At 37.8% G+C, this 20,185-nt stretch overlaps 1 protein-coding gene across 6 annotated transcripts in view; it reads left to right on the top strand.

Annotated features, from left to right (window-relative positions):
• Positions 1-20,185, top strand: part of SUGCT (succinyl-CoA:glutarate-CoA transferase) — an 808,774-nt gene that overhangs the window by 736,077 nt on the left and 52,512 nt on the right. For 2 of the 6 annotated variants that reach the window (XM_058296757.2, XM_004462562.5), the window contains one exon: positions 3,758-7,582. The exons of the other annotated variants lie outside the window; for them this stretch is intronic. In XM_058296757.2, the coding sequence (XP_058152740.1) occupies positions 3,758-3,882 (125 nt within the window). In that variant the 3' untranslated portion in view covers positions 3,883-7,582. Of the gene's footprint in view, positions 1-3,757; positions 7,583-20,185 lie in introns of those variants that run through there. 6 annotated transcript variants of the gene reach the window in all.

The raw sequence follows: 20,185 nt of genomic DNA, 5'->3' as shown, positions 1-20,185 counted from the left end.
TTTTTTTTGCCTCTAAGGATAGTTCTTACTTTTCTCTCCATAGATTTAACAGAAAGTCACATTCTAGAGTTATGCATCTGATAGGGTGTGACCTTTTTCGTGATCATCAGGATGAACTAGTGATAGGTAACTCCTTCCTAATAACTTCAGTTTTGGAGTAAAATGACATCAGATCCAAACTGAATGGCCCTGTTGCTGTTTATGTTATGTTTACCAGTTCACCTTGCTCCTGTCATTTTTTTATCTAAATGTGAATTATATTAGATCCAAGTGATACTGCATATTAATTTTGGAGGAAGAATGACAGACCTGCCTGGAGTGCTCTAACCCCCTCTGAGGAATCCTGGCATGAGGGGAGGGGCTAGGGGGCACCCTCTTGCAGGAATCCTGGCCTGGCTGTTAGTTTGGGGAGCGCTGGGCCTGCCTGCGTGGGGCTGGACAATGCAATGGTTGGACTGCCCCAGAAGCTCTTTAATCATTTTCTTGGGGGCCTTTGTTCTTCTTAAGGCGCTTTTGGTTACAAGAAACAGACATGCACTTAAGCTGCCTCACGTGAAAGAGGATTTATTGGGTTTGTGCACGGAAGAAACTGAACAACCACCCTGAGCAAGGACAGGAGCTGAGCCCCCCGCCCTCGCATCTCTGTCTCCCTGAATCACAGTGCCTCGCCTCACTCTCCTCTCTCTTTGCTAACTGGTTTCCTCTGTGTTGCAGTCACTCCCTCATAAATCCAGCATCCACTTGGCCCAAACGGCCACCCTGCTTCTCCTCACCATTACCTGTTAGCTGTAATGGCCCCAGCTAACTGACGCAGGGGCTTAGCCTCCTAATTCACAATTCCACGGGGAGGAATTGAGCGAGGCTTATCTTTCCAGGCCAGGTCATTGATCATAATGGCTCAGAGATGGAAATCCAAGGATTAGCTGCCCTTGAGTTTAATCTTATTGGTTTAATTAGCTATAGCCAGAGGTTGCAGAATCAGGAATGGACTAACCAGAGCCTCCTTCTACAGCCTCTTCTGTATACCTGTGTCTTCAGCCCCCCTGGAGGTATGAGAATAGAATGACCGAACTGGGAGGTAGAATTTTAAGAATCAACTTGACTTAACCTGAGGAATATTGTGATAGTGCAGTAGCCACTTCCAAAGCTGTCTCCAGAGAGTTGACTATAGGTTGAAAGTTAAGGTTAGACACTTAATTACAACCTTTAACCCTCGTGAAATTTACATTTATCTCTACATTTCTGGTTGAGAAAATGTTACATTTTTTTCCCCTGTAATATTGCCATTAGCTTATTTCAAAATGTAATGATCTCTGAATTGTCTTTGTCACACACAAGGTAAGGCGAGGCTACAAAGAAAGGATCCTTTATATTCTGCTCTGTGCTCTGTAAATGATCCAAATATAGTTAGAGTAGCTTAGAGGCTGAGGAAGCTGGGTTGGTATTGTGCGCCTGCTTGTCATAAAGCTTATGCTCTTTTTACCCTGACTTTTACAATGAATGAAACAGGGTGAAAGTACTGACCTGGGATCAGACCTGAGAGCCTATTTCTGTGAAAGGTAAGATGAGGCCGATGGTCTTTTGGATAAGGAGATTTCCCACTTAATTGTTATTTTCTGTGTGGCTTGTACCAAGTACGAATCAAGCCAAAATAGAGTACCTTTCTCCAGCCCCTTCGGCTTCCTTCCAGACACCTCAGGAATGTTAGCAAGGACATTGACCAAAAACATCCCTACCAAGTGAGAAGGAGGTAGGTAGCATTCTGAGCTGAGGCCTTGGGGAAACAGATATGGCAGGTGGGATAGCTCTGGGCCCTGCAAGCCTTGCTGGGTGATGCTTGTTCAGGCTCCATTTATATCCCTGCCCTGGAAAACTTGGCCCAACCTCTTTCCAGGTCTCAGTTTCTTCATCTGCAAAGTGGGAATTAATTACCCTCAATGACCTCTAAAGGCCATTGTGAAGTTTGCTTATTAATGCTGCTAAGAATGCTTGGAACTTATAAATATTTCATAAGAAGAGCTGGTATCTTTCCTCGTGCTATAAGACTGGAAGAAGTATGCGGCATCTCTTCTGTTCATCTGTAATTTAGTCAGCTTGTGTACATACTGCATTGCATTAAACGCTGAACTCTGATCCTAGTGTTTAAACATATTAAATACAAAATATGAGTAGTATAAATTGTATGAAACACGTTTGTCTCCTACTTGGAGGCCTAACAAGATTTTGATGCAGGGTCACTGCCAACATTATACAGACTCTGCTAAGAGTAAGTGGAAGTCTTTTAGACAGTGGATGGAGAGCAGTCTTGCAGCAAAAGTAGGAGAAGCCCATCACTGGGGGATTTATAAGTAGACCAAAGAGAACTCAGGGGAAACTGCCTGCACTAGCAATGGGTGGGCAAGGACGCCAGGCCTTTGTTTATTCTATGTGCACATTAACTTTTATAATACTATCCCTGTAAAGAGCACAGAAAGGCTTTACAGATAACAGACTCCAAATTTTAAACTCTTCATTCCCACAACAGCTTTGCTGAGGTTTCCCTGCTCTAAGAACATCTACCTATTTCTCCCTTGCGAGGAATAAAGCTTCAGGATGAGGTACTTTCCCACGAGTGGTTTGGGAATAGAGGATACCATCACATGCCTCTTGTTCTGAGCTCTCAGATCATTAGTACAACCACAGCTTATTTCATGGGATGGCTATGAAGGGTGGGAGCCCAATGCCAGATGGGAGCTATGTGGAAGCCCACAAAATGATTACCACCCTACCTTGTTTAATTGCAACTCTAATTGTTTTCTTTTAACCACAGAGTCTTCAGATTAGGGGTTTTTCATATTTCCTTTATTCTGGAAGAAGTGGTAATTTGTTGCTCACCTTTGCATTTGTGTCTGAGTTCGTGACGTGCAGCCTCTGCATCTCTATGAGTGCTTCTCTCCAGAGGCACATTGGCGGTGAATCAGGCCCTGGGTGAATGTTTATGTCCTAAAAGAAATTTGAAGCTCTTTAACCTTTCCCTTTTAACTCAGGCTGTTATTCTGTGTTGCTGGGGCCTGTGTTTTTTTCTTTTTCCTCTCTTGTACTATAATAACCTGAGGTCTTTAATATACTCCTCTGGAGTAAAGACCCAAAGCAAAGTAGAAAGCGATAGAGACCGTTGACAAGGAAAGTTTGAAAGTGACCATGTTTTCTTTCAGTCTACAAAAATCATAAGCTGACATGGAAAAACCTCAGCAGTTATACATACCGGCTGATTCCTCTGTGCTCTGAGAAGGAGATTTATGGAATCAGCGGGAGCTAGGGCCACATAACCCAGTTTGAGTTTACAAGGCTCTAGCTCCTTAATGCCAAGTAAATTTTGGAAATGATTCTCCTTTGCTGACAGTACCCTCATTACTGATTGTGTAGAGTAATTTATCAGGCATTTCTTAAAATAAACCGTTCATTTATACTAATAGGACTTGGCAGGAGGAAAAAATTGGCAGGACTTGGAGTTCCTAGTGTGTGTGTGTGTATGTTTTTTGTTTTGTTTTTTTTTTTTTTTAATTTTCTTTCCTTTAAAAAAATTTAAAAAGACCAACATTGAAAAGGTTAAACATTTTGAGGAAACATTTATCAGGGGCCAGTTTGAAGATCATTAAAGCATAAAGAACTGTGTGATAAATCTTCAAAATGGACGAAAGGAAAAATTTCCTACAATGAAGTTCACCAAAGGAAAAAATACAGTGTCACTGATTTTATCTTTCTGCATTCCTTTCAGGCCCTGGGCTCCTTGTGTTGATGACGTTACCAAGTTTTGGTATCACATGGGCTTTGGAAGCTGGCTCACCTCCCTTTTTCTTCCTCATGTGCAGTTATAATCTCCTTGAAGTCTGTGTCAGCTAGCTGTTTCTCTTTAGTTATCCACGTATTATGTCAGCGTTGTTTATATATACCCAAGATAGTTATTTTCAAGGCTTTCTTATTATCTCCGTATTGGTAGCCTTGGGCCTTTGACAACAAATTTCCATCTTGCTTTCCCTTGAAATTAAAAAAACATTACCAGGACTGATAACCTTCCCCGGCTCCCTAATAAAATGACAACTGAGTAAATTATAATAAAATGCAAGTAACAATTGAGTTTTTGTGCTCAGGAAAAAACTCATGAGCACTGGTGATGAGGAAAGCCTAACAGCCACACTCTGACAAAATGCTCCAGAGCAGGTCATGTATAATTACGTAATATGATATGATGTGGTGTGATATGATGTGATATAATAGTGCATGTACATGTATATATGCAAATACATATAATACACACATGCGCACACACATATATTCCCCGCTTGCAGTTTTTTGCTTGCTGTCTGCTCTCTGTGTCCATTTGCTGTGCATTCTTCTGTATCTGTATTTTATTTTTTATTTCTTTCCTCACCCCCACCCCCACCCCCTTGTGGCTTGCTTATTGTCTGCTCTCGGTGTCCATTTGCTATGTGCTCTTCTGTGTTCTTTTGCGTGTGTCCCTTCTTTGTTGTGTCACCTGGCTGAGTCGGTGCTCTACTGCGCTTGCAGGCGAGCCTGCCTTCACAAGGAGGGCTCGGGACACGAACCCACAGCCTCGCGGATGGTAGACAGGAGCCCAACTGATTGAGACACAGCTGCTTCCCCACACATATATTTTAATAATGAAGCAGCTTAAGTACAGCACGTACCTAGAGTCAGGCATTCCAGAAGGTTATGTGACTTCAGACCAAAATGGAAAGAATAATTGTTGTTTTTAGAAAATGAATGAAATTCTTAAAACATTCAGGAGTCCATTGATGGAAGAATCAAGCTAAAAAGGGTGATGTGAGCTAAGTCAAAGTTGCATTGATGAAGTAGTAGATGTTTCCCGACCATTGAATTAGCAACTTTGAGCTTCTCCCATGTGGCAACTTCTCTAGCTGACATTTCAACCTCTAATGGTAATCTTTATGTTTTCATCTTCTTTCCTATCATGACCTTAGAGCTTATTATTTATCTAAAACTCAAGTTCTATTTTGTTTTATAATATTCAAGCTTTTATGTAATCAATATAAGTTTCTTGTCTCCAGAAAAAAGTCTGGAAGGAAAAACATCAAAATGTTAATAATATTACAATATTAAGGATAATAATTCTTTCAGGGTGGCAAGATTATGGATAATTTTTACATTTTTTATTTTTTATAACATTTTATAATATTTTTAATATTTAGAGAAATATACCTCCCCCAAAAAAGCATTTTAGAGGAACAATAGTAAATAAATTGAATGCATTATTTCTTTCTCCATATATAATGAGAATCAAGGCTTTTTTCAATCATATTTTCTCCATCCTTACATTTATTATATATCCTTAATTTTTAAATGTGTCTGACAGATTTATTGGTAACTTCTAATTCTCTAGCTTTCTAATACTTTTATTGTCAAAATAAATAGTTTTGCTTTATTGCCATTATTTTCAGTTTCAAATCATCTATTAAGATAAGCATTTGCAAAAATTTTAAATATTGTCACTAGTTTATTTAGACTATTATCTGTGCTTTTTGATATAAACAGTGTAAGGTAGCAAATGCATGGGCTTTATGAGTTTCCTCCTTGTCCTAACTAAAAGTCTCAAACAAAGTCTTTAGCCTAACTTTCTGCAGCTACCAAACTTAGACCATTGCCTTTAATTCCAAGCAGAAGAGCTACCCATAAACATTTGGGGACAGCGTGATTTGGAGTGGCACACAAATTTACTGAACTTGACAATAACAAGCAAATCTAGAAAATAATTCATTCATGTTGAGGATGAAGGTTGAGCCATTGGTCTCATTCCTTTCCCTTTTTCAGATTTAATCCAGCTCATGAAATTCTCAGGTTTTGGTTTAGCAAAAGTGCCGAGGCCCGCTCAGCTGAACAGGTCCCGAGGAGGGGGGCGGGGGGCACGAGGCTGAAGAAATGAAAGACACAAAATAGCTAGGGCCAGGTGCACCAGGAGGAGCTTGCAGCTACCTCGGGTACCCAGCTTGATCATGCACTTCATTTTACACCGCAAGTACAAACAGCGGCATTCAGCCTTCTCACGGGAAGTTCTTGTTTCTAGGTTACTACCAATACAAAAGTTACTATTTGTTTTCATTAGCCCTCTGATAACACAGTTTTCTTAGAATTCTTATCCATACTCAGCATATTTTGTTGGGCACATAACCTTGCCCCGGGGGCACCTGCTACTTATCTACAATTTTCTTGTGAACCTTGGAGTCTGCTTTGCAGGCTTCCGGGGACCCTGCTTTGCAGGGCTCCTCACACAAAAGTAACATGAGAATAAAAGAAGATAGGTATCCCATGACAAAGTCTTTTTCATCATAGTAGCTTGGAGTGTCCAACAAATTCAGGAAATTTCACTGTGCTGCTTTAAACTGCCTAACCACAGAGCTCCTAAACCTTTCCAAACATAAGGAGGAATCAGAGGCAAGGGGCAGGCGTGCGGGGTTAACTTCCCATGCGTAATTCTGCCTGTGCGAAGGCTGTGGTTGTGATATTGTGGTAAGATATTGGTATGTGTTGATTCTGTGTTGGCTCAAGTTTATCTTGTGCATGGACTTCCCCCTGGCACAATGATAAGTGGGCTAGACATTGGAAATGGAATCTGTATCTTTCGTTAAAACTCTAGATGAGGACAGCATTCTGAAATTTGCCACATGGAGGCCTGCTAATATTAGGAAGAAGGACATGGGGCCACCTTGCTGAAGTAAGTTTAGTCCTTGAGTGCTGCACAGTACGTACCTCTTTTCGAAGCCTATGTAGAATGAGAGAGAACTTTCAAGCTCCACGGGAAAGTTAACTTGGAAAGGGTCGGAAAGTTTTTCTTAATTCCTGTGTCTGTGGGTAAAACCTCTCTATTTCCCTTTTGTTCCACTTTAATATTTAGTAAAGAAATGTTCTGAACATGTCAGCTGAGACCAATGAAGAAGATCTCATTGTGTTCCTGTTTATTTCGTTTTATAAAGGAAGGGGCAGGGAGGGGCCGGCTGGAGGGGCCTGAGAATCCAGTGAGCACCAAAAGGAGAAGCAGTTGCGGAAGAAAAGCCTGGGGCTGTTTGCTCAGACACTCCTTTCCAGTTTTAAACTCTGTTTCCAGTGCTGAACTCTGAAGATCTCTGATTATGTTTTATTAAAGGAAATCTTTGTTGGTGAATTACTGAGAAAATGTAACCATGTCCACATGACTGAATGCAGGTGTATTTATGCTGGGTCCCTAGATTTGTTCTTGCCTCTAAACTTCTCAGAGATTTCTCAGACATAGGACCTGGGTCTCCTGAGTTACCCACCAAGGAAGTTTTAGGCCCTGGTAAAATTGATTCCTCCCCTTTAAGCTCACATAAAACAAGTCTGCACCAAAAACCAATTTGACTTTGAACTCTTAAGGGTATCTTTATCATTTTTGATTCCTCAGTGCTGAGCATGGGTGTTTGGTATATAGTTTTGATACTCAATAAACGTTTGTTGAATGAATATTAGCACTTTTCCTTTTACTTGCAGCACACAGCACCCTTTGCAAAATAGCATATGAAACAAAAAATAAATGAAGGTTTTAAATTCATATTCTGGATATTTCTATCCTTGCCTATAATGCCTTACTCTTAATCTAAAAGCCTGGTGTAATAAGTGTGTATTCACAAGATGGTTTGAGTTGGGTTTCAGAGCAAATAGAAGCAGGTGGTTTGGAGGAGGGCTGGAGGGGGGAAATTTCAGAACATTGTGAAAATGTATTCCCCTCATCAGTCTATCTCTGTTGTTATCTGAGACTTAAGTTCTTCTGGTAGTGTCTCCTTTGGGCAGGGCTAACAGCATTATTTTCATTCTCATTTTCAGTGTTTCAAGTAGACCTTTCAGAACTGCTTAGGTCATCCTCTTCTCATAACTATTTCTAACACTTTTATATCATTAAAATTCTACATTACGGGGGATTACATTCAGAGGACTAGATTCACTTGCCTCTGGGAGAATGCTGCTAGGCTAATCCCTTCTTAATACATTGTAAATTCCTGATCCCTTAGGCTGGAGAATGCCCCTTCCTTGACCTCTCTAGTTCTTTTTTTTGTACAAGGGACTGAGAAAGAAAAGAAATTTAAAACAATTATGGGTGCAATCCTAAAATGACTTGAAAATTCCTTGAGAATAGTTTCAACAGCATTATTAGACATGATGAGAATATATGCGGGTATTACTCAGACTATGGGGAGTGGAAAGGGTGTGGAAATATGAGTTAGAATCCTGCATTTTCCACTTGTGCCTTTTGTTACCTGAAAGGAGTCACTCAGTCTAATGTTGAGCCTCCATTTCCTCACTCTGAATAAAAAACAAAATAAAACAACAAAAAAAATGTTATTTAGGTGTCAAAAACAAGTCATAATATATAACTATCAATAGGACCCCATAAACACAAAGTAATATTTCATATAATCTCTCCATAGCAAAATATTCTTGTGGAATCTAATTATAAGGATCAGTCACACTCCTAAGCACAGCCAGTAGCTAGATAGTTTGGGAAAACCTAGGCAATTCCTGCCACCATTCTCTCCTACCTGCCTCCAACATTTATACATTTTGCATTTTCTACTCAAATTTTATCAACTGAAAACTGCCTCCCAAAGTGAACCAGAAAATGTAACAAATTGATAACTCTTTGTCCTATTAGGAAGTATAAACTGCTAGGTTGTCCAGTTCCTGGAGGGTTATTTTCAGACTGACTCTGATCTACCTTTTTTAAATAACTCTTTATGGGTAGGAACCGTGACTAAGTGGGCTCAACGAACACATTCTGACAATTTGGCAGTCTTTCTACGTCCAGTAATTTCATCCTTAGAGTATCTTCAGAGATAGTTTAGTCTTGTAAATCCCCTTAAAAGAAGCTTAGTCCTGGTTAGAGAGTATAAATTTGGTACTGAAATTACTTCCCACCAAAGTGGTAACCAGCAACTTAAGGAAGACCAAGGAAAAGCCTTTCAGGCTTGGCCACAGCAGCTGGGGAATAGTAGTTCATTAGTGCTTTTGCTTTTCCTTGCATATGTACACAGCACCATTTTCAAACGTTGAAAAGGAGGCCTACAAAAATTAAAGTATAAAAAAATTGCATGTGGTACAAATTGATGGGTTTCAGAATAAAAAAATGCGAGAGCAGAGATTTTGCCATTGTCTTTACATTTTAACAAAATCATTAATTAAGCTTAAAATAATTTTTGCATATACAATGCCTTGACTCTCCCTACTGAAGGTCAATAAATGAAATATGATTAAGGCTGATAGGAATCACAAAACACCCACTTTCTGAGTTCAGGTGAAATTTGAACACATTTACTTTGAAAAACATAAGGAGGCTTCAGTTCAAAAAGTAAATAATGCCACAAAGAATAGAATAAAGGTGGTCATTGCTGATGAATTTGCTAGATTATTTTCTGTAAGGCATTTCCTATAGAGTGTTCTTAAGTCTATGTATTTAACAAGATACTCTCAATTAACAGGAGAAAATTATTACTTCAGCTGTGAGGCTGGCCTTATCCAAAGTTCTTTGGCTTAACCTGGCAATTACGTCTGATTTTAATTATTTTAATGAAAGGTAGAAGTATTCACGTGGCTAGAAATTAATATAGGATGCAGTAGTAGAAACAATTCTGAATATTTTTCCTCATTATATCAGTGCATGGTATTCAGATAAATGAAAGACCCATGGTAAACAATTCTCTATGGTAATAACCAAGAGGAAAATGTAATTAATTCTTATAATGAAAGAAAAGACAATTGGGATATACATGGTCCAGCTGTATACAGAAGTGGTATTCAAAATACTTAACAACTGCTAAGTATGGGCCCTTGCAAAAAATTATAGGACGCTGGCCATGGCATTGAAACAGTGACACTGAAGCAGCAAAACAGTGCATAGAATCTGAATATCAGCCCTGGGAAATATCTAATAATCAGTTAATAGCCATTTGACTTATTCTCATTAAACTGTACAAATGGGCTCTGTCCCGATTCCGTGACAGGTGTAAGAAAAGGGGACACCAGATACAATGCTTATAAAAGCCTTTAGGACATATTTGAAAGTTCCATTTCTGGTCATGGACAGACTAGCTTGTAGCACCTCAAACTTCCCACCAAGAACAATGAGGAAAAATGGATAAAAGAAATCTGTTTGAAAACATTGAAGAACTACCAAGAAAGTTGGACTTCAGGAACCAAGATCCCAAGGAGCAAGGAAACACACTGAAGTGAGCTCTTGGGTTCAGGAATACTTAAGGTAGCCAGGATTTTAGAGGCCAGGATCTTTGAAAAAGGTGAATCACAGAGAAGTGAGCCTGACTTGCCACATGTAATTTCCAATTCCAAGGCATTTTCCAACCATTAAGGTTTGTATATATGATACTAGAGACAGAGATAGCTGCTAATAAGCTAAAAAGCTAAGCAAAGATTTCGGCACCCTTGGCACTGGGCAGATAAAAGTTGGAGTTCAGGGCTATCCAAAGAGGTGCATCCTTGGTAGGTGGACACAGAACAACTGTGATTAAAGTGAGTAGGAAGGTAGAAGAGAGAGGGACTTACACCAAAAGAATATGAAATTTATTAAAATAAATCCGTTGGAAATTCCAGAAATGAAAAATAAGTAACAAATTAGGAATTCAATAGGTAGGTTCAACAGCAAATTTAGACACATACAGAGAAGAGGATTAGTGGACTCTAAGTTTGATAATTAGAAATATTAAAAAATTAAGAGCAGGTGGGAGATACAGAAAAAAAAAAAACATGAGGCATATGGCATATGGTAAAAAGTTCCAGTTTATATCCAACTGGAGATCCAGAAGAAATAAAATAATTGGGCAGAAGCAATTTTTGAAAAGATAATGGCTGAAAATTTCACAAAACTGATGCAAGGCATCAAACCACAAATTCAAGAATCTTTCAAGCCCAAAGGAAGAAAAATGTGCAGAAAACCACATCTAAGTTACCTTAAAAAAAAATAGCAAAACTAACCTGCTGAAAACAGGAAGTATTAAAAGAATAAAAAGAGAAAATATTAAAAGCATTTTTAAAAATTTATAATAGAGTTAGACATCCTATTTTCTAAGAAATATGAGTGATATTTAAAGTGCTGAAAGAAAGTAACTGCCACCTAGACTTCTGTACCCAGCAGAAGTGCAGGTAGATTCTGGTTCTGAGCACAACCAGAGTAAGGGTACTTCTCCCTATTCTTCCCATTATATACAGCTAAAATCCCTGGGCATTATGTATACATCAAACAAAAAATAGTCCCTGAAAATTTGAGAGAAGAAGGCAGACCAGCTAGGGAGCTTGGTCTCTAAGGAACAATGTGACAGTGAGTTCCCTGGGTTTTCTTTTTGCCTCATATATCCCAAATGGAAGGCTGGAGAACCTAGAAACTCAGAAAGTCCAGTGTGTGGAGATACAAAAAAAAAAAAAAGCTCAAGAAATGCTTGCTATATCTAGCCAAGAAAGTGGCAGCCTAGTAAAACAAATCTTTGAGATTACAACTACTCTACTCTAGCCAAACAGCACAGAAAAATCTGTGACACCCCAACCCCCCCCCCCTAAAACACAGTGAGATGCTTAGGGAGTTCCACCCTTGCCAGCCAAGGGAACCTGGAATTCTACCTCTAGCTTCACAATAATGAGATGGCACTCCTGTCCTCTGCTAGCAGGGAGTCAGTGGAGGACTGATACAACAGAAGACCTAAATAAGGTCCAGAGTCTCATAACATAATATTTAAAATGTCTAGGATACAATAAAAAAAATCACTCATCATACCAAGAACCAGGACAATCTCAACCTGAATGAGAAAAGAATATCAACAGATGCCAACACTTAGAATGCACTGATGTTGGAATTATCTGAGAAAGATTTTTAAAATGGCCATCATAAAAATGATTCAACCAGTTAATTATTAACACACTTGAAACAAAGGAATAAATAGAAAGTCTTAGCAAAGAAATGGAAGTTCTCTGCAAAGAAACAGGAGCTATAAAGAAGCAGCAAATGAAAATTTTAGAACACCTTGAGCCTATAAGATTTCTATTCTTTTCAGATGAATCTCTGTGTGGGTGGAAGAATGCATCCCAAGTTAGGCAGTTCTCAAGTCTGCTACAGCCTTAACTTTCTGCTTGACCCTCTCATGTCTCCTTCTCCTCATGATGGTTCAAGTAGAGCTTCCACTGCCTCTCAATGAGGAAACATGAATCTGTTGCATTCTCCTGGCCAACAAGTTTAGTTCGGGCCTAAAAACATAACCAGAGCAAGGTAATCAAAGTAAATTCAGGGATTCTTGCAGTAATTATTAGGAGGGATATTCTTTTTCAGTTGATTTGCTCAACTGTAGGCATGTGAGCCCAGCTCCTGGTTGTCAGATCCACCACCCCTTGTTGGAGCCTGCTTGAGGTGAGCCATGAGGCAGGGAAGTAGATATAAAGAGTTAGGGTCCTGGTGACCTGGTTTGATTACCTGGATCCACCTGATTTTCTTGCATAAGTCATTTTCAGTTAGGTTTTGTTGCTTGCTTCTGAAAAAGCCAAGGGTAATAGAGAATTATGAAGAGGAAAAAAAAAAAAGCCTCTTTTATAATTATCTGGATTAAATTATAGAATGGAATTATGTTTATTGTATACCTATTATTTTCAAAGCACCATACCAGATTTTGTACATATCAACTCATCTAGATCTCACGAAACCCCCAATATGTTGAGTGTGATTTCCACATTTAACGAATGAGTAAAGAAGGAAGCTTGGAAAGGTCAAGGAACATGTTCAAGTTCCCTTGTGTAGTAAATGCCAGAGTAAAATTCTAGGCCAGAAATGACTGGCTCCCAAGGCTGCCTTCAAAATGAGATTTATCTGTACATATGTGAGGAAGATAAAAAGGGCCACGCATATAATTCCTCCATCACAGAATTTTCACTAGTGGTAATACAACTTTTAGATACATCTTAATATGAAAAATACAATACTGAGCAGTGAGCCAACATACAAAGAAGAATGTTATATTTAAATGTCTTTTCTCTGAAGTCCTAACTCAGATTTTCAATGGGTAATAGGATAATAACGGGATGGGCTGAAGAAATTATTTGCAGTCAAATAAAACTAATTTCAGTGTAATAGTGAAATAATTCAATACTATCATGCTCCCACTTGTTTACTTATGTGCACATAAACATTTATATTCTGATCACTTTACCTTGTAAGAATAGAAATTTGATGAATTACAGATGATTTTTTTAGAATCATCTTTTTACTTACGGAGTGATGAATAAATACTTGAGTGTGATCTGTTTTGGATGTAGTGTTGTAGCCTGTCCTTAGACAATGACTCATGTTCATTATTTCCATCTGCAAGCAATGAGTTAAATTGCTTTTTTGATGCAGTTCTTTTATTTTACTAGTCAAAGAATATTACAAATGATTGAAAGGATTTATAAAATGAGGTGGCTGAGATTTGTTCTTATTTGCTTCCAGCTGAAAGCATAATACAGTTAATGCTTCCAGGATATGGAGGAGCTAACAGATGTCAAAAGAGCAGAGAAAGCTATTTTGCAAAGATTATTCATAAACCAAACAAAAAATTTCAAAGTTCCTATACTTTATCAGATATTAATTATATTTGACAGAAAATGCATTTGTTGTTTACATAAAATATATCTCTTTTTTTCTTTTTCAATTAAAAATAAAATTTTTATGATAAGGTAAAACCACTGGATTAAAATTTAGTGTAATATAAGTTTGTCTTCATCAAAGAACGATTACTGTAAATTCTATCTTTGTAACTCTTTCTATATAGTATAGACAAATAATTTTGCTTAAAACTTGAAGCAAAAGAATTAAAAGGCATAGACTGTTTTATTCATCATATTACTTAACCAGGTTTCTAGTTAGTTTCCAGGGACTGCCATAATACTGGATATTTTATTCCATAAATTCTGAGTCAGTGGGTTTTACTTTAACTATCAGAGGTTTGTAAGTCTGGCTAACTAGGTCAGCTTGGTTTGCTTGAAAGAATAACCATAATGTTGCATTGCAGAATTTGAGGGCAAGATGTTTGCCCTCAAATTTTGAAGGAATAAATTGCTTAATGCTGTTTCCATAGGTCCCATGTAAACAAACAGTAGAATGTTGGCAAGTTTTTGCAATCAAGGCCAATGTTTAATAAAGGCAGGAAGGAATTAAAAAATGGAAATATTATTCCTGCATTTACATTTTGTCTTACCTCAGTCAAAATTCTTACTGTTAACACAATCCAAAAATACATTTAAGATCTCACCTGGGCTACCACCCTGTTCTTGTAAACAGGTTACTTGAATTGGTTTGTTTCCGACAGAAACTCCCTTAGGAATTAATCAAGAATACTACAAATATAGCAACTATTTGGCTTATACACATCTATTCCCCTCATTTGTCTGCCTAGACTTTTTTTCCTGGGGAACCCTCTCCCATACCCATGGATATTATAAGCAACCATTTTGTAAATTACCTCCTCTCTGATCATGGTTGATTGGTCCAAGACATGAGCTAAGATAGGTAAACAGGAGGCATTGCCATGGAAATTTTGCAATTTTAATGAAGAGAAAAAATTCCTATCTAGTGGCTGGAGCTTATTGATTTAATAAGAATCATCATCTTAAATCTACTCTTCTTTCTTAAGATGAAGATGTAGAATGGAAAGGAGTAGCATATATTTACAAATATTTTAACCTGAAACAGAGGTAGGGTAGTTGACTAAAGATTCATACATAACGGAGATTTGCAGAGGAATGCTGTTTTTCACATCCCAATCTCATCCATGTATTCTCAGTAGCATCAAGGGGGGCTGCTAAAGTAGATTACCTTGTCCATTTGGCTGGTTGTTGTCATTAGACTTGCATAGTCTATATCATGTTGAAAACCTACCTTTGGTGAGATGAATATTTCAAAGGATCTTCAATTTATCTAACTCCCTTGTACTGATTCTACATTCATCAGCAATCTATTAATTCCTATGTAGGGAGACCTATGAGGAAAACATATGCTGATGGTATATGCTGGACTTTGTGGAATAATCTGGTCCGTGTGGCAATTATTTCTGATGAAAATCAGTGAAGTACATTCTTGTTATAATTATACTTCCACATACTTTGAACTATAGATGGCGAATAGGCAAGGGGTGACATTCCAGTGTCTCTATCAGTCTTAATGAGTGTGTCAGCTTTCGTGGGACTGATTGCTTGCAAGACCCAGGTTCTGGGTACAAGGACAGATCTAGCTGGAATTCCCTGAGGCAAGTAGTTCCCCAAAATCTATCAGGGTGAGGATTGTGATTTGATAGGTCAGGTAGGGCCCAGCTATTCATATTTTTGAAAACACTCTTCAGATTGTTCTAATGCATAGCCTTGTTTAGGAAGCACTGCCTTAGACTCCACCCCCATACTACATTCAGATGTACCTTCAAGTGGTTTTGTTTTATTTAATCATAATTGGATTTGTGAGTTGCTCTATTTGGATGCATTATCCTATTGTATTCCACCTGAGGCCAGATGGAATTTCTGGTTAATTAACCATAATATACATCTCTGTGTTTGTGGAAGAGGTAGGGGATAAATGGTAACAAAAATGGGAAGTGTCAATGGCCTCTTTGACATGCTAAATAGGCAGCCCAGCTAATTTCTTCCTTTCCTAGAGACTTCAGTTCAGAAATGATTAGTGATGACTTTAACTTTAATGATGTCCTTTCTCTAAGAAGAGAGTTGATCAGTTTATGATCCTTTTTACTTTGCTTTCAAAATGATAGACTATCTTACAAGGTCACATGCCCTGACTAGTACCATCCATGCTTCTGGGTTCATTTTTTGCTGTTGAGAAGTCAACTATCTAAATGCTGTTCCTTTGTTGGTGATCTTTACCCTCTTTCTAATGTTAATTTTAAACTTTATCTTGGATTGTGTTTTCTTTAAGTTTTCTTGAGAGGTGTCTGGGTGTGGATTTATTGATATTTTTTACTCTCATATTTAGAATTTGTCGGGCTTCCTGAAACTGAGAAATCAAACCTTTGATCAATCTGGAAAATTCTTCAAATGTTGACTTTCTATTTTCTCCTGGAACTCCAGTTAGATGTATATTAAATCTTCTCACTTTACCCTTCATATCTTCTGAAGTCTCTCATATTTTTCAACTCCTCGTTCCTTTTGTTGCATTCTGAATAGGATCTTCAATTTTGTTTGGCGGTTCACTAAAATCACTCTTCAACTGTGTCTAATCTAATGTTTAACCTTTCCACAGAGTTTTTAATTCTATGATTTCATTTTTTACATTTAGAAGTTATTTATTCACATATTCTTAATTATTCGTGTAGATTTTGTTTTCTAATTAGTTTGACTCAACCTTTTATTTCTTTAAATATATTTACACATAGAATCTGGTCATCTAGTATCCAAAATATTTGAGGATCTGATTCTTCTTTTGGTTATTTTACTTTTTCTAGCTCGTGGTGATTTTTTCCTAGGTATATTTAGTGTATTATGTTAATTGGAACTTTGTCAGAGTTCTTTAAGTCACAGATTGAGAGCACATTTCTTTGTGTTTCTTTCTGCTAGACACCTGTAGCATTTCCAATTTAGGGTCTCTTTAAACTACATAGCACTTCAAAGATCTTGTGACAGTCCAAGTGGTGTGACTTCAATCTCCTGACCTATACTGAACAAGGACTGATTTGTGGACATTTTTTATCCCCCTCCATCCAGAATCAAAATGAGACATAGAATGTTCCTTGCCATTGTATGATGTGAGGTAAATTTTATTTCAACTTTACCATTTCACTGTGCTTATAACAATTTTGGGGGTGTCAGCCTTATGGGGGGCTCAAATATGTTTTCTCACCATGTACAGCCCTTAGACCATGTCTTCTGTTCTTTGTGGGTTATTATACCATAGCTGTAGGTCAGTAAGCACTGGCAGATACTCTTGTGGCAGCTTCTGGATTCAGCATTTAATTAACTTTTTTGATTTGCTTCATCTGTAGGGTCCCCTCCCCTCAGGATTTGTTTTACTTTTCTATTAACTTAACCATATATTTAAAATATTTAGGGTATGTAAATATTAAAATATGTATATTTATATTAAATACATGAAATATTTTATAACTTAACATTTTAAATGTCTTGAGGCAAGATAAGTTTTCAGGGTTTCTATAAACAGATGTTCCGTGTTATTTTTTATTTTAATTAAGAAAAAATTCACTCTCCAATTCTCATTTCACACTACTGACATGTTGAGCAATCAAACAGTACAAAGAGAGTTTACAGTAATCTTTATATACATCTTTTCCAATACCCTCTTTTTTTTTCTGATGAGTAAAAATATACCTAGAGTAACACTTTCCAAAGTGAGTTCCATTCAACTCTAATTTGGGAAACAATAGATTAAACAAAGTAACAGATTTCCTTATTGAAGAAATTATGTGCCAGGGTGCTTGTACATCTCCAAGAGAGGGTAACCCATAGGACTCATCTTCCCTATGGGGCACTTGAGGAAAGCTGGCATATAGATGAACATGATTCCCTTGATATCATAAAGGCAGTTAATAGAGAGCCAAGACTAGAATACAGTTCTCCAAACTCTTCCTTCCTTTTCATTATTACAATGAAAAATTTTAAACTATCAACGTGTGGAAACTATTTCCAGTAGTACCCCATCCTCAAATTGGAAGGAATTTAGAGCCCGTTTTTCCTTCATTAAATGAAAGGGAAGTTGGCTTCTCTCCTGAAAATAGCTAAATAGGAAGGCTCCAGAAGTTCTTCAAGGAAAATAAAATCTGAGGTAGAAAGGCACTGTTTCAGATCTTGACCTAAGGTAGAAAATCAATGTTTTCATAGGACTTCAACCCAAATCAACACAGAGATAGAGTAATCTTGCCTGATTTTTAAGAGGGTTTGTGCACTCCTGAAATCATAGCGTTTAGTTGGCAGGGAATAAACTCCCAAGAACAAGTTGTGACAGAAAACTTTTTTTTTAAAGCTACTTTTGGATTTCAACCAGCAGAATGTGCACAGTTTCTGACTGCTGGTGTATTCTTCTAGCTATTACCCAGAAAATGGACTGTGGGAACCTGGGAAGGCAAAGTGCAATGTTATTTATGTTTTTGTGCCAAAACATTGTGAAGTAAAATAGTCAAACATGCTGAGTGAGTGCAGCATTTGAAAATTAATGGGAACATTTTGAACATGTGATCTTGTACTTGAAACAATATATATGAAAAGGGTGCTGTTCAGGTATTTTCTTAACCTCTCTTAAATGTTCCTTTTTTAAAAAACACTCTGTTGTTTATAATAACCCCTTTGGATTCTAAACATCTAAATTCTTTTCTTTCAGTATTTCCTTTTCTCAGTTTGTAGATGTACAACAAATACTTTCTAGGGAAAAGACAGTGCCTTTAACTCACTAAATAGTAAATAATAGCAAATAGCATTGAAATAGGACAGCTGGGGTGAGTATTGGGTTTGGAATCCAAGTGCTGGTGTCCTATTTTGTCATCAATCCATACAAACTCATGGATATACACAAAGGTATTCAAAGGGGATGAGAACATTATAGATATTGAAAGGTGAGAACTTCCAATTGAAGGCCATGGAGTGACCTGAGCATTTCTGAGGAGGTACCTTGTAGACTTTACACTAACAAGAAGTATATTATGGGGAATGAATAATAATGAGAAAAAGGAAGAAGAAAAGAAGAAGAAATATTGAATGTTTACTCTCTGTCTGATACAGGGTTAAACATTACACACATATTATTGTATGAATTACATGTATTCCTCAAAGGTTATTTGGCAACTTGTTTTAGTTTGCTAAAAGCTACTGGGAGCAATATACCAAAAATGGGTTGACTTTTACAGTAGGGATTTATTAGGTTAAAAACTTACAGTTCTGAAGCAGTGAAAGTGTCCAAATCAAGCATCATCAGCAGATCCTTTCTTCCCAAGCTGAAGCTCAGGTCATCAGGTACAGGGTGGTATTCACTCATCTCTCTCGTCTCCTCTGGGCTTCATTGCTTTTAGCTTCTGGCTAAAGTGGCCTCCTCTCAGCTTCTGTGTTCTGTTGATTTCAGCTTCTGGCTCCTTCTCCCTCTCAGCTCCTGGTTTCCTCTCTGTGTCTACAGCTTTTTTCCTGTGTCCAAAGCTCTTAGTCTTCCATTTATGAAGACACCAGCAAGAAGATTAAGACCCACTCTGGGCCATGCCTTACAAAAGTAATCTAATCAAAGGTCCTTAACTGAAGTAATTCAATCAAAAGGTCCTATCCCACCTGCAATAGATTTATATGCACAGGAACGGATTATTTTAAGATCATAATTTCTTAAGGTCCCAAAAAGCTTCAAACTATCATATGGTTTCTACCATCACTCCTGTTTTACAAACAAGGCTTAGAGAACTGAAATAACTTGCCCAGGGTCATACATTGTAAATGACAGACCATGGATTTTTTTCTGACACCATGCCCAGGCCTTAATCCTTTATCTATATTACCTCCTATAGCAAATGTGGCAACAGGTTGTATCTTTTTTTAATATTTTTGACATTTTGGAGAAAGAAGCTGCTTTTGTGCAGTAATTCAGAGCAGTAGAAGTCTGGAGCCAGGTGAGGACCCCAGAGATTTGGGCATGAGGCAAGGGAACAGAGATGATAAAGGGATAACTGGTGACCAGCAATAGATAAACCTGTGGCAGGACCTGGAGATAAGCCAGGAGTGGCTGGGAAGCTGAAAGTTCAAGAGCAAGGCAAGGTAGAGCCAGGACTGAGCGGGATATGGGTACAAAGTGTTAAGTGGATCAGGGCATCTCTGAAGAAAAACGTTTTCTGGTGGCCATAACCAAGTTTCCTCACATCAAAAGCCTATAGGGCACACTGAAAGTGCTCGTTTAAGCCTGGTGATAAATTTCCATATGTCTATTAAGACAGAGAGAAGAAGTTAATTTCAATCATATGAGATTAGTAATTATGTAATAACACCACTTAAACTTATTTTTAAACTATGAAACTGACCTTTGATACCAACATTTTAACTTAGTACACACCGTTCATTTCATAGTTACAGTAATAACCCCACGTTGAAACTTGCCTTGTTGTCTCACAGAAAGCTGCACTGTGGGCAGTCTTCATTAACCTTTTTTTTTTTT

Source organism: Dasypus novemcinctus, chromosome 5, assembly GCF_030445035.2.
Source record: "Dasypus novemcinctus isolate mDasNov1 chromosome 5, mDasNov1.1.hap2, whole genome shotgun sequence".
In the NCBI taxonomy this organism is placed as follows: Eukaryota; Metazoa; Chordata; class Mammalia; order Cingulata; family Dasypodidae; genus Dasypus; species Dasypus novemcinctus.
This window is presented reverse-complemented; position numbering and strand designations above follow the sequence as displayed.